Genomic DNA, 13,186 nt, shown 5'->3' with positions numbered 1-13,186 from the left:
TTAAACATTGAGACCCTCTTCTGCCTTTTGATTTTGCCTTTTGTAGGTACAGATGAGGAAGATGAAGGGGATGACATGCTGCTCAAGCACAGGAAAGAATTCTGGTGGTTCCCTCACATGTGGAGTCACATGCAGCCTCATCTTTTCCACAATGTCACTGTGTTGGCTGAGCAGATGAAGCTGAACAAGCAGTTTGCTGTGGTAGGGAGCATTGCAGTTTATTTACTTTACAGTGCTAATGCTTAAACATTTTTCTTCTGGAATAGCTGTTTGGACCACAGTGAACCCAAACACTATCTAGTATTTCAGCTGCATTTAAGCAAGGCAGTTCTGGAAGTTCAAATTGATGTGTAGCTCCTGCTGTCTTGAGGCAAGAGACAGCATTCACATGCTTGCCTGTTCCATGGGACATGTTTCCCAGCACCTGCATGGCCCCAGGCAGCTCTGCTACATTCCAGGGTGCAAATCCCAAAGCTCTTGTTTCCTGAGGTGTGAACTTGCAGTATTGCCATCCCAATGCAATTAATTTACAAACTCTGGCAGTGAGCAAGCATTTCCTTTTCCATCCTTATTTACTGTGGTTCTGTAAGGAGGTCACCTGGTTGATAGTATAAAATGCTCTGTCTGCTAACAGCCCTGCTTCTGGCCTTCCAGACAATGTCGAAGGAAGTTACTTATCTAGGAAGCACAGAGGAAATTCCCTGGGTTTTGGCAGAGGAGAGGGAAGCCTTGAACATCCTGCATTGATGGAACAATGTCTGTTTAGTTCTTACAGCTCAGAGTTGAATATAGCATACATGTTTCACTGAAAAGAAATGTCCTCTTCACCTCTAGTTTGGTTCTTTTGATGGTAATCCCCTTGGGAATAACAGGCTGCTGTCTTGTGTTCCTGTGACACACATAGATTAGGAATGATCATGAATGCAGAGCACAGTCACAGCATTGTAGAAACAATTTAGGCTCCTCCTTTTCCTGGTTAAATAACAATGCAGTCTTTTGCAAAGAGAGACAAAGCACAGAACACAATTACACATATTTAACATGAAACAGGCTAGCAGTCAGAAAAGGTTATTGCATCATTTAGGGGCTCTGGTTTTATCATACACCACCAGGGCAGAGCTGTCATCATTGATATTGTTACCAGAACCATTTAGTGGAATTAAACCCCAAGAAATTCAGAAGTTTCCTGTCATTTTAATGTAGCTCCAGGCCCCATCTCTTCACCTGCAGTAGTCTCTTGCTCCTTGTCTGCTTTTCTTTGAATTGCTAGATACAATACAGATCCCAGTCATCTTTCTTTTCTCTATATCAGTTAAGGAAATTTTGTTCTCCTTCTCTAGTGACTCACATCTAGGCATTGTGGGAGTGAGATGTGTCACTTAACAGCATTGATTAGTTTGTAGTAACCAGGGAGCCTGACCTGAGGGTTCTGAATTAATCTCATCTGTCACAGCTGCAAGCTACAAGACCGTTCTTACAGCAGCTGTTACCAATGCTGAATGTCCTTGTTGGTACAGAATCGCCCTTCTACTTCTACAGATGCATAAAGCAAGAAGTATGAGCAGTATTTCAGGTTTCCCAATCCAGAGAGTTTTCATGTTTCTCTGTCATCTTGCTCCAACTTGGATGCTGTTGCTAAATATGATCCTTATTAAGACTATTAGTTAAATACCGAATTATCAAGCTGTATATTGTATATTTTGCTTCCAGGAGCATGGGATTCCCACAGACTTGGGCTATGCTGTAGCCCCCCATCATTCTGGGGTTTATCCTGTCCACACACAGCTCTATGAGGCATGGAAATCTGTTTGGAGCATCCAAGTAACGAGCACAGAGGAATACCCACACCTACGGCCTGCCCGGTACCGGCGTGGATTCATCCATAATGGAATCATGGTAAGCATAGCAGAGCCCACTTGACTGCCCAGGGAATGATCTTCTCATCACCCCCACCAGAGACATTAATCTTAATATCAGCAGTGTTTCCAAAATCAGTAAGTGAGGCAGAGGAGAAAAACTTAGCTAAGGTCAGTTCTGTGTTTCTCTGAACAATTCATGGGTCAGTACTGAATGGAGAGCAAAACCAAGCCCATCCAGACTAAATGGAAATCCCAGTGGCTTGTTTACAGTGTGATGAGTTAGGTGGTTGAGAGGAATAGCAAGAGTCCTCTGCACCTATGTCACTTACACCCCTTACTCTTTATATTGATCCATAAAGTGCTGCTTTGTCTCATTCTCACACAGATGCTGCTGCAGCTGCCTCTTGTCTAACTTTGCTTTTTTTCTGATATTGCCAGGTTCTGCCTCGACAGACCTGTGGTCTTTTTACTCACACTATCTTCTATAATGAATATCCTGGTGGCTCAAAGGAGTTGGACAAGAGCATTCGTGGTGGTGAACTCTTCCTGACGGTGCTTTTGAACCCAGTAAGTTCATCTGAAAGGGGAATTTGTGCACAGCTGTCCCAGTGCCTGATATGGGAAAGGTCTAGATCTTGTTGTGACCAGCTCTGGCTTGTGTAGGATCTGCAGCAGCTGTGGGTCTATGGCAGCCCCAGCTAAAAAGCTGTAGGAGTTTTTACTTTCAGGTCTGCAAGCCAGCCTTTGTCCCTATTGCCTGAGATAAATTGTTTCCTTTACACACCACACCGAACCTTCCTGCTTGATAAAAGTCTGGAGTAAGGAGGAGGTTGTTCTTTGTATTACCTATGGAGTGATCAGTCAGATGGAAAGAAACTGCTTTTTTCTCTTCACCATTTCTTTTCTGGGCTTGTGTTCCCATATGCTGGGTGAATTGCACCTTGCCCCACTCTGTAATTGTCAAATCTTGAAGCATGTGGAAATAGCCTCTGTGAAAGTAAAGGCTATAGGTTTCTCTAGGAAAACCAGTTGCTAGGCTGTAATCCAGAGATCTTTAGTGATCTAGGAGGCCCTGCCAAAGAATTAATAGAAGCATAGTATCTAGAACTACCCATTAAAATTTGCTGATAAGATGTGATGGTCAAAGCAGCTGGCAGTAATCCGTGATCCAAAAACAAGTCAGGAAAATTGTGTTCTGGTACAGGATGAGCTTATTTGCCAGATTTACTGTTGGCTCTTTGTGGTGACTTACAACTCTTTCAGGGACCTTCGGATGCTTCCCATGTTCACACTTCTGCTTCCTTTTGGCAGTGTAGCATTTCTCTGTGTCAGAGCAGAGTGCTGTGCTCTAAGCTCCTCTGGTGTTTGCACAGTGACTCAGACCTTGCATTCTCCCCCTTGCTGATAGAGCCATCTCAGGGGCCTGATAGAAAGCTGGCCAGCTCTGCAAGCCCCAGCAGTGATCCGTAGCAGACTTGGACCAGGCTCTTCCAGTCCTTTCTGGTGCTTCCAGCTCCCATTAAGTGACATGGATGAGTATCCAAGCCTGTATGTGTGTGATCAACTCCACAGTGCAAACAGAAGATGTTTGATCTTCTGACTAGTGAACAAGGTCTGATGTCAGAAATAGTTGTTGATCCTGAGCACAGGCTGATTGCTTCTCACAAACACTTCTGCTCACGCTGCGCTGGCGGGTTACTGCTGTGCCCACAGCTGCTGTTATTGCAAGGGTGCTCATACCCTTCTGTTTCTGTATGCTAGGCTCTCTGGGATCTTTGCTCTCATCTTTCCTCAGTGTGAAAGAAGGGAAATCACAGCACACTGACAGCAGAAGGGAGGGGAGAGGAGAGAGCTGTTACTTCCAAGTCAGTCTGCAGAGTCAGTGGGTGTGGATGAGAGGAAGGGAGGGAGATGGCCCTTGAGTGTAGCTTATGTCAAAAGAAGTGCTTGGAGCTGTTCTGGCAGCAGGAGCTGTGAGGGGGCAGAGCAGGCTGCCAGGCCTTGTTAAACAGTGCACATGTTACAGGCTGTGACTGCACACTCAAAAGTCCAGGGAAATGGCTCATCGGCTGGGTTTGTCTTTTCTTCTTCCAAATCCAGCTGCTTGTGACTGTTTGCAGGTGGCAGCATTACCTGTGTGAGCCATTTTACCAAATGTAGTCAGTCTTGAGACACAGTTGCTAACTTGGAGCACAGGCAGGCTGGTTTTTTTATTCTGGAAATCTTGAAGGGGTGCCAGGTGGTCTCCTTTCTCCCCCCTGCTGCGATATTTGATTTGTGCCAGTGAGCCAGACTCCTCATACAGAAAATTTTTCCTCTATGTATTTCACCAGCAAGTCAAAGGGATGAGGCATATTTTGCTGTCACGGAACCTCCCTGATGTCTCCCAGAAAGGGGCAAAATACAGCATGAGATCCTCTTGCCACCATGCCTTGCAGTTACACAGATCTTTCTGTCCTCTGCTCTGTGTTGTATTTAGCACATCCTTACATAACAGCACTGAGCACACGCTGCTCTTTGAAGTGTAGGTGCCAGAGCCTGTCTGGCAGGGCCTCTCTGTCAGCTCAGTAGGGAACCAGAAGTGAAAAACTCCCAGGCAGACAAACATGATAAATCTTGATCTCCACTTACTTTCCATGTGTCCCAGAGTCCTACCAGTGTTTTCTGTTGCCTACCCAAAGATGCTGGGTTGTGAGCACCTTATGGACAGAATTAGGTTTGTTTCATAGGGTCTTGGGGATGGCTCAGGCACAAAGAGCTACTTTCTATCAGTACCTCTTCTTTTGCTGAGACCAACCCATGGTGACACTGGGCAGAAAACTGAATTCAGACTTCCTCAGTGCCAGCAAATGTCTTCATCCCAAGACCATCTGTCTCCTGCTTCCCCATTTTGCTCTTTTCCTCCTGTGAGTGGGAAAGCCATTCCTGCCCCCTGCCAGGGAAGCCTGTCACTGCTTCCTGACCTTACCTGGTGTCACCAGAATTGAACCCAGGACTGTACAGCAATGGGTGCCCCTACTGCGACTGAGGTCATTTTCCCTCCCTGCACTTGCAGACACTGGGCAAGGCGTGCTAAATCAGCCATTCCTCCAGTGGCCTCAGTGTTCTGCTTTTGTTTTTCTAACTTCTAGCCAAGGTGTGGTTAATGTCTGGCAAGGTGCCATTGTGTTACAGACATGTTACTGGGATGCTGAATTCTATGGGACATGTCAAAACCACACACTAGAGTTAAGCTGACAAGAGTCCTTCACACTCTTTTCCAAAAATTAAAATAGTGAAAAACTGACAGGAGGAAAATGTATCTGCTTGAGGGAAGAGATGGCTTGGCACAGCAGAGAGAGTGCACAATCTCCTGAGCACTGCAGTGCTGAGGCAGCTGCCATGGCTGTTGAGTGCCACTTTGCCCATGGATGTTAAAGCTTGGCAGGACATTTTTCAGGGGCTGCCTGTGCTGAAGGTTCTTGCAGGCTAAAACTTACCAGCTGATGTCTTTTTCTAGGACAATATCCTACTGCAGTGTCCCTTTGCAATCCCTGTTCGGATCCCCAGATACACCTGTTTATGTCCTAGAGCCACTTGAATGGCATTTTGAAACTGTTCTGGACACAGATCCAGGGTTCAGTTACCATGACCCTGCACCATTCCCAGGGATTACTGAGAGGTCTGTGCCCCTCCTCTCCTGAGTTCTTCTTGACTTCCAAGACTGTTTCCTGACAGATGGACATTTGTTAGCCAAGATAGCCATGGCATTCTGAGTTGTGAACAGCTTCTTGCTGACCATGGAATCAGGCTAGGCAGAAATAGTTCTGTTACCTGATTTACCAGTATCCCATGTCTTTTTTATTTTCAGATCAGCATCTTCATGACACACCTGTCCAACTATGGGAATGACCGTCTGGGACTGTACACTTTTGAGAGCCTGGTCAAGTTTGTGCAGTGCTGGACCAACCTTCGCCTGCAAACATTGCCTCCAGTCCAGCTTGCAAAAAAGTACTTTGAAATCTTCCCACAGGAGAAGAATCCCTTGTGGCAGGTGAGAAGGCAGCTTTTACCACTCCTAGTGATTTTGTAAGAGGTGCATCCCACATTTGAAGTATTGCAAGACTGCTGATCTGGAGTACAGAGGGGCAAAGCATAAAGCTTTTAGGTTTAACTTTTGTGGCTTCAGGCTGCCTGTGACAAATGGCAAGGTGGAAGGGATGGGGAGTAGGAGCAGTAGGATACAGTCACAGTGTGAGCTTAGGGACAGGGATTGATTGTCATACAGGACCAGGGGCCAGCTTGCGGGCATTTGGGTCATTAAAGGGTTTGTATTAGAGCAGGCTGCTGTGACATGTAAAGTGTGCAAGCAAGAGCCCTGTTTGGTGCTGGAGGAGCTTGCAGGCATGTTAATGTGATTAATCTCAAAGTAATTTCACACTGCAGAATTCATGTTCATTAAATAAAAACACACTTATTCCATTTTATCCCAGTGCAGCAGCTCTCAGCATGGTAATGAGCAGATGAAATTAACTGAAGGTGATAGAGTTGTCTGTCTGCCAGAAGTTCACAGATGCTGAGCTGTGCTGTCACGGTGGCCCAGCCCAGAATGGCTACACAGGGCAAGGCCTGTGGTTAACACTCTCACAGGGACTTTGGATCCCGTGTCACTGGAGCTTTTGAAAATAGTCCCCAGTGTTTTTACTTAACACTTGATGCCTGGCAGAGCAGCAGTGTGGCTCTGAAGTGTTCTTCATATGCTAATAGCATTTTCCCCAGAGGACTGCCCCTTCCAGCTTTTCCTCCCCTTGCCATTACCTTCTGTGGTAATGCTTAATCTCATCACTTGTGCTACAGAATCCCTGTGATGATAAAAGGCACAAGGATATCTGGTCGAAAGAGAAAACATGTGATCGACTCCCCAAGTTCCTCATCGTGGGACCTCAGAAAACTGGTAATGTGAACACTGTTGTATAGATTGTGGCTTCCACCTCACTCTTGCAGAGAGCTGGAAAGGTCCATGCTGTAGCTCTGTATGGCTGCCCTTTGCACAAGCTGCCAAATGGCCACAGAGGACATTTCAGACAATCTCAGATATGTTCTAACCTAAATCTGGCAAGTCTGTCAGTACTTTTCCCCCCTGGCACTGTGCTTGGCTTGCCCTACCTGTTTTGGCTTTCCAAAAGCTCAGAGAACCTGTGACCTTAGTGTGTCACAAACAGGCTGTCAGCAGGACTAAGCACACACACTTAGCAAATGCTACAATGAATGTCCCATAGTGCTTTTATTGCTGCAGATCTGTGTACCCACTGCGTGCTCCATGTCACTGTCATTGGGAGGGAGAGAAACTCCTTTGTCTGATCTCTGTCACCACATTTAAACTGCTGTGGCATTGTGACTGGTAGTGACATAGCTGTATATACTGTACTGATGATTCCCTTCTAGGCTGAAGAGAGCAAAATCTCTTCAGCTAAGACCAGGTCTTCAAGCCTTGGCTTTCTGTGTAATGCAGTGCAACAGCAGCACCAACTATTCACAGCAAATGGTGATCCTGGACTTGGGACAAAGGTTGTCCCAGGAGAGCTGCTGTCCCCTGGCTGTGTCACTGGGAAGCTCTGATGGTGTGTGTGCAGCGTGAACCCTGCTGTATCATGACCCAGGCTAGTTTCAGGTGGCTCAGTAAGAGCAGGGTAAAAGGAAAACATCTGCAGCAAAGGCAGGACAAGGCATCTCTGGTGGAGTTCTCACTGCAGGACACTAATGCTGTCCCTAGACACCTCCTACCCAGGCCACCTCTCATGTGGCACGTTTGCATTCTGCCACATGAAGGTGTGGCTGTGCCACTGGCATGGGAGTAGCTGACATGGGTGGCAGATGTCTTGCAAAGGATGCAGTTCAAATCAGCTGCATGAGTTAAAATGTGGATTGAACTTGACTGAGCAGTGCTTGGTGTCACTGCTGTTGTAACCTGTGTGAGTTATGGGGTTGGTCAGCTACAAAGGAGAGGAGTGTGCCCATCTGGGAACAGTTTCTTGGAGTGTAGGTAAGCCTTTAATTCAGCCAAAGCATTGTGTGACCCAGGTCCCTTAACTGGTTCCTGTTGCAGGCACAACAGCTGTGCACTTCTTCTTGACCATGCATCCAGCTGTCACCAGTAACTTCCCAAGTCCATCCACCTTTGAAGAGATCCAGTTTTTTAATGGCCCCAACTATCACAAAGGAATTGATTGGTAAGAGACCCGACACATGTTCTTCTGCAATATGGTGCACCCATGTTGCCTTCTCCCAAATCTCTCTGTATATCTGCCTCCTCCCCCTTAGCAGCTTCTCTGTTTCTGAACAGCTGTTTTCCTCGCTTTGCTCAGTGCATGCTTTCTGTTTTCCTGGTAACCCAGCTGTGTAGTCCCAGGAGCAGCACAAGTAGTTTCTCATTTTAGTGACTCTTCACCAGGAGAGCTGTAGGTATGAATTAGCTTTAAAAATTCAGCAAGTCTTTGATGAATGCACTGCTGTCATGAAGGTACTTTGACATGCAAAACAGACAGCAGTGTTCCCATTAAAAAGTTCTTATGGTTTTAGAGTTAAAACTCCTAATACTGGAGGGGACAACCTCCCTGCTATTGTTCTCAAGCCTTGACACTTAGAACAACCACTGTGTTCCTCATGCTGGCTCTAGTATCCATATGCATACCTTGCTGTTTACATGTAGAAGTTTCCACCTGGCAGGCAGATTCTAGTGTCATCATGGCACTATTATGCCACTGTTTCCAGGGAGACAAAGTTTAAAGGTGTTTCTTACTCAAAGCAGTAACTTTAGCTGACAGTGGCACCAGCCTCCCTTGTGTGTGGCTCTGAGGGATGGCTGTGTGGCACAAAGGCATTCTGGGACTTCTTTATCCATGAGTTGTGGGAGATTGACTTCTCTAATCATTTAGGGGACTTTTGAACAGATACTGGAAGATGGTTAGCACTTGAGCAGAGCTCACAGAAATCAAGCACTACAGACCAGTTGCACTAGCTGACAGGTTAGAAAGTGAAGGTTTCTATGTGCATCCCCTGGAAAAGTCCTCCAGATACATCTGGAGTGTGGCATCACATGCAAGGGGAGAATCTTTGTATTTAACACGGAATTTGTGTTTGTTGCACAGCTTAGATTTGAGCACAGATCAGCCTTCCAGTGCTTCACAATCCCCAGCTCGCCTTACCTTCTTACCCTGTTAATCAAATACCTTACAGTTTCCATGTTACTTATTCAACAAGTTCGTGTGAGGCAAGGCTGAGATCTTCACCCTGCACCTCAGCTATGGATTGAGGTACAAAGAGATAAATGCTTTAGACAGGTTTAAGTAAGTGATTGGTAACAAGGCAGGCAGACGATTCTGACCTTACTCTTGGACAAAATGTCTTTCCTGCTGAAGCTAGGAGCTGGGACCTTACCCTCAGGTTTTTCCTTCTACTGCCAGGGACTTGGGGAACACACTCTCAGCAAAATACTTCCTTACCTTTGTGTCATTTCTCAATTTTCTTTGTCATGTGCCACCACCCTTCTTTGAGTCCCGCTTCTGCTACATCTGCACTCCTTTGCTCATCCCTTGCATTACTGGGGAGGTGCAATTTTGCTGCAGCTGTGTCTGTTGAAGAGGCGTAAGGGCATCGTGGGGCTGTGCCTTTTCTTGTTGGGCCATGCTGCTCACCAGCATCCCTTCTGTTTGGCAGGTACATGGAATTCTTTCCCATTCCCTCCAATGCCAGCACAGACTTCATGTTTGAGAAGAGTGCCAATTACTTTGACACAGAGGTGGTACCGAAACGTGGTGCAGCCCTGCTGCCTCGAGCCAAAATCATCACTGTTCTGATCAACCCTGCCGACCGAGCCTATTCGTGGTACCAGGTAACTTCCCTGCGCTGGGCTGGGGGTTCACAGCCACAGAGATATTTCAGTGGGGGAGGCAGAAAGCCCACGGATGTGCTTCCCTAGAGGAGGCAGGTTCCCTGCAGGGTGTGGACACATTCACATACAGAGGCATTGGTGGGTGGCTGTGCTGAGTCATTGGGATCCGCACTGAGAAGCGTAAGGCGGAATCGTGTTCCTGCTCCTGAATCCAGCTTGTGTTTTTCAGCACCAGCGTGCTCACAACGACCCTGTGGCGCTTAATTACACCTTCTACCAAGTGATCTCTGCGAAAGCCCAGGCCCCACAGGAGCTGCGCACCCTGCAGAGCCGATGCCTGTTTCCCGGCTGGTATTCCACCCACCTGGAGCGCTGGCTGACCTACTATCCCTCGGGGCAGGTAGGAGAGCAGCTTGTGGAGCCCCCTGCAGGTTTAGTGTAGGAGAAAGGGGAACAAACTGATTCAGGAACAATGTGCGCCCACCATAATTTTAATTTTACCTTCTTTCTTGTCTTTTGGAACAAAAGCCACTACTTCCTTTCTCCTGTTATGAGTGGGTAAGAAATTAGGCTTGAATACTCCAATTTTGCACTTTATTGTATTTGTAAAAGGAAATGAGTGCATGAGGATACTGTGATCTCCTAGAACGCTCCACAGTACTGGGAATTTCAGCAAGAACAGCAGTGTTAGCACTCCCTTCCTTTCATCTTGGCAGTCTGCAGTTCAGGGACCTTCTTCAGCCACTTGCTGTGGTTTGGTTGCTTTACAGAGAGGCTCATGGACTCTGCTTGTTAGTTAGAATTAGTTAGTAGAATCTTGTTAGTTCCCATGTTGTGAAGCCTTTAGCTGTCTGCTGAAGGGAAAGTTCACTGCAGAGATGTCAGGATTTAGTGTTTTGTGTATAAATTTGCAAAAATGCAAATGAATAGACAGTGTAGAGTATTTCGGTCTCTAAATTCTGAAGATGTTTCTAAACTAAGATTATCTATCTACCTATCTTTGTGTGTGTATGTATATATATATATGTGATTACTGTGTCAGGATGTTTTTTCAGGTTCTTTCTGCTGCTGGGGTTATTCTTAAGGCAGTCCGTAATCCAGCAGAGGGTTATAATGTCCATTTGGTCTCTTTTTCTCTGCCAAAGCAGCAGAGCCTGAACTGTACATGACAGATCTGTCAAGACTAAAAGAGAGATGGTAAAGCATTCTTAGGCTTGTATCTCATTGCCTTACTATTCCTGGAGGTTATTGCTTGAGGAATGATGGAGCCAAACACACTCCTCCTTGTTCTTACTGCAGGTCAGTCATTAGTTCATGTGACTGTTGCTCCATTCTTTTCTTTGGAGTAGATATTTATTAGCACAAATGTTGTTCATTGTCTGTGAGACATGTAACAGGACAATACCTAGCACAATGGCTGCTGACATCCAAAAAATAAGGGTTTCCAGAGACAATCTGTACATGCTGCTTCTGGGCCTTAGTGCTTAGTTACAGGGCATTTGGCCAAAGACAACTTTATTAAGCAAAGCCTGTCATGTGGCCCATATCACAACTTCTCTATCTCTGGTGACAAATGGGCCACATCCCCCACTGTGTTCTTCTAGAACAGACAGATTTTGGCTGCCTGTACTCACAGGCCAGGGCAGCTGGAGATGAAGGAATCTCACAGGTGTCAGTCAGCACAAGCTGGCAGAGGCTAAGGCAACTGTTCTCTCTTTTCAGCTTCTCATTGTGGATGGTCAGGAGCTGAGACACAACCCTGCCTCTGTAATGGACAACATCCAGAAGTTCTTGGGAGTTACACCGCTCTTCAACTACACCCAGGCCCTCAGGTAGGGAACTAGCTCCCTTTTGGGAGAATGCTTTCTCAGCCAGGAAGCCCATGATTAAAAGAATACTTCTTGTCTATGATCACAAGATCTGCCAAGGTTTTACAGTTATGCCTAACCCTAAAATTAGATTCAAATAGCATGAGATGCTTTGTGGAGACTGAAATCACACCTTGGTGTTTCCTGAAATTATAGGGGAAGGACAAGGTTCTGACAGTGTCATGGAGAAGAATGAAGTTTTTCACAGCAGTAACTATATTTTTTTCCATCTGGTCTTTGTGTTTCAGAAAAGGTGCTGGAATTATTAGCACTCCTTATGCTTTGTGTTATACCTGTATTTGACAAAAAGTAGAGGAGGTATGATAAAAATGTGTGACAGTCTGCTCATATCTTCACCCAGATGGAGATTAGGGCTGCATTGCAGTTTTGAGGTAAAGAACCTGTTATTAGAGATGATGTGGATTTGACAGGTGCCCAGAGCTGTCTGAGGGAGCATTAGCAGAGGCACCACCTCACTGCTACAGTTACATGGTGTTCCTGAGCTGTGACTGTGATCTTGCCCACACTGCATGTACAGTTAATCTGAATAGATTAAGTGCTGTTGGAGGTGTACTGTGGCCATACCAGTGTTTAGTGGAAACTGTGCAAGCCCACTGAAGATGCTGAATATTGTTCTTTGCAGCTGAAAACTGTTTTCACATCTTCTCTGCTGTCACAGCCTATGCCAGCTGCGGATGGTGGGTGAGGATGCATGCATGCAGACACAGAACAATTGCTCTTTCCTTTCACAGTAAAGAGAGGACAACTCATTCAGTTCTCCCCCTACAGCTGTTTCCAAATGGGTGGCACAGAGCTCCTCGGGGGGAACAGATTTAGAGAAATGTCAGGTTACTTGAAAGCTTCACTTGCTGCAGTACATGTGCTGATGGTGGATGGAGTATCTACGGTAGAGGTACTGCCAGCACCCCTCAGCCAGGGTCAGGAAATAGATGGGATTTGTCAGCTTGCCTCCAGTTTCTTCAAGGGACCTGCTCAAACCTCAAGCTCACCTTTGGCCACCTGAAGGGACAGACCAGGCCAGATCCAGACATGGTTCCCAGCATTGCCTCATGCCTGTGTTTTAGCAAGAAAAGAAACACCTGACTCTTAATAAACAGTCAGGGGATTCTCTAATACTCAACTATAGTGAGGAGAGTTAAAAGAATTTACATACACCAAAAACCCAATTATTATCTTTCCCCCCAGCTGAACAGACAAATTGTGTAACCATGGTACATCTGAAATTTGCACAAAGCTGAAACCATCATGTTTGTAATAGGTTTCTTGTCAAAGTAGTCCAGTGCTAAAAAATCCAAGGAACCAATATCACAAAATAAATAGGTAAAGCATTGAAATAGGAAGTAACTATGGAGTTACTTAATTGCTGCTGCTGCTAATTGGGTTTGTGGCTGTATCTTTCAAATAAATGTCTTTTGCAGATTTGATGAAGCAAAAGGATTTTGGTGCCAGCTGCTAGATGGAGGAAAGACTAAATGCCTAGGAAAGAGTAAAGGAAGGAAATACCCTGATATGGATTCCTTGGTGAGTAGCTGTCTCAAATCTCTTGACAAAAAGAGAAGTAGAAACAT

General features: G+C 45.9%; 1 protein-coding gene across 4 annotated transcripts in view; it reads left to right on the top strand.

Annotated features, from left to right (window-relative positions):
• NDST2 (N-deacetylase and N-sulfotransferase 2) overlaps positions 1 to 13,186 on the top strand; it is a 126,259-nt gene that overhangs the window by 111,218 nt on the left and 1,855 nt on the right. For all 4 annotated transcript variants that reach the window (XM_054277412.1, XM_054277410.1, XM_054277411.1 and 1 more), the window contains 10 exons: positions 47 to 201; positions 1,711 to 1,896; positions 2,298 to 2,426; positions 5,710 to 5,892; positions 6,696 to 6,792; positions 7,945 to 8,068; positions 9,555 to 9,729; positions 9,959 to 10,129; positions 11,452 to 11,561; positions 13,037 to 13,139. In XM_054277412.1, the coding sequence (XP_054133387.1) occupies positions 47 to 201; positions 1,711 to 1,896; positions 2,298 to 2,426; positions 5,710 to 5,892; positions 6,696 to 6,792; positions 7,945 to 8,068; positions 9,555 to 9,729; positions 9,959 to 10,129; positions 11,452 to 11,561; positions 13,037 to 13,139 (1,433 nt within the window). The remainder of the gene's footprint in view (positions 1 to 46; positions 202 to 1,710; positions 1,897 to 2,297; positions 2,427 to 5,709; positions 5,893 to 6,695; positions 6,793 to 7,944; positions 8,069 to 9,554; positions 9,730 to 9,958; positions 10,130 to 11,451; positions 11,562 to 13,036; positions 13,140 to 13,186) is intronic.

The sequence above is a fragment of the Melozone crissalis genome, unplaced genomic scaffold, assembly GCF_028551555.1.
Source record: "Melozone crissalis strain CALT ecotype California unplaced genomic scaffold, PUWL_Pcris_2 ptg000019l_1, whole genome shotgun sequence".
Lineage (NCBI taxonomy): Eukaryota > Metazoa > Chordata > Aves > Passeriformes > Passerellidae > Melozone > Melozone crissalis.
This window is presented reverse-complemented; position numbering and strand designations above follow the sequence as displayed.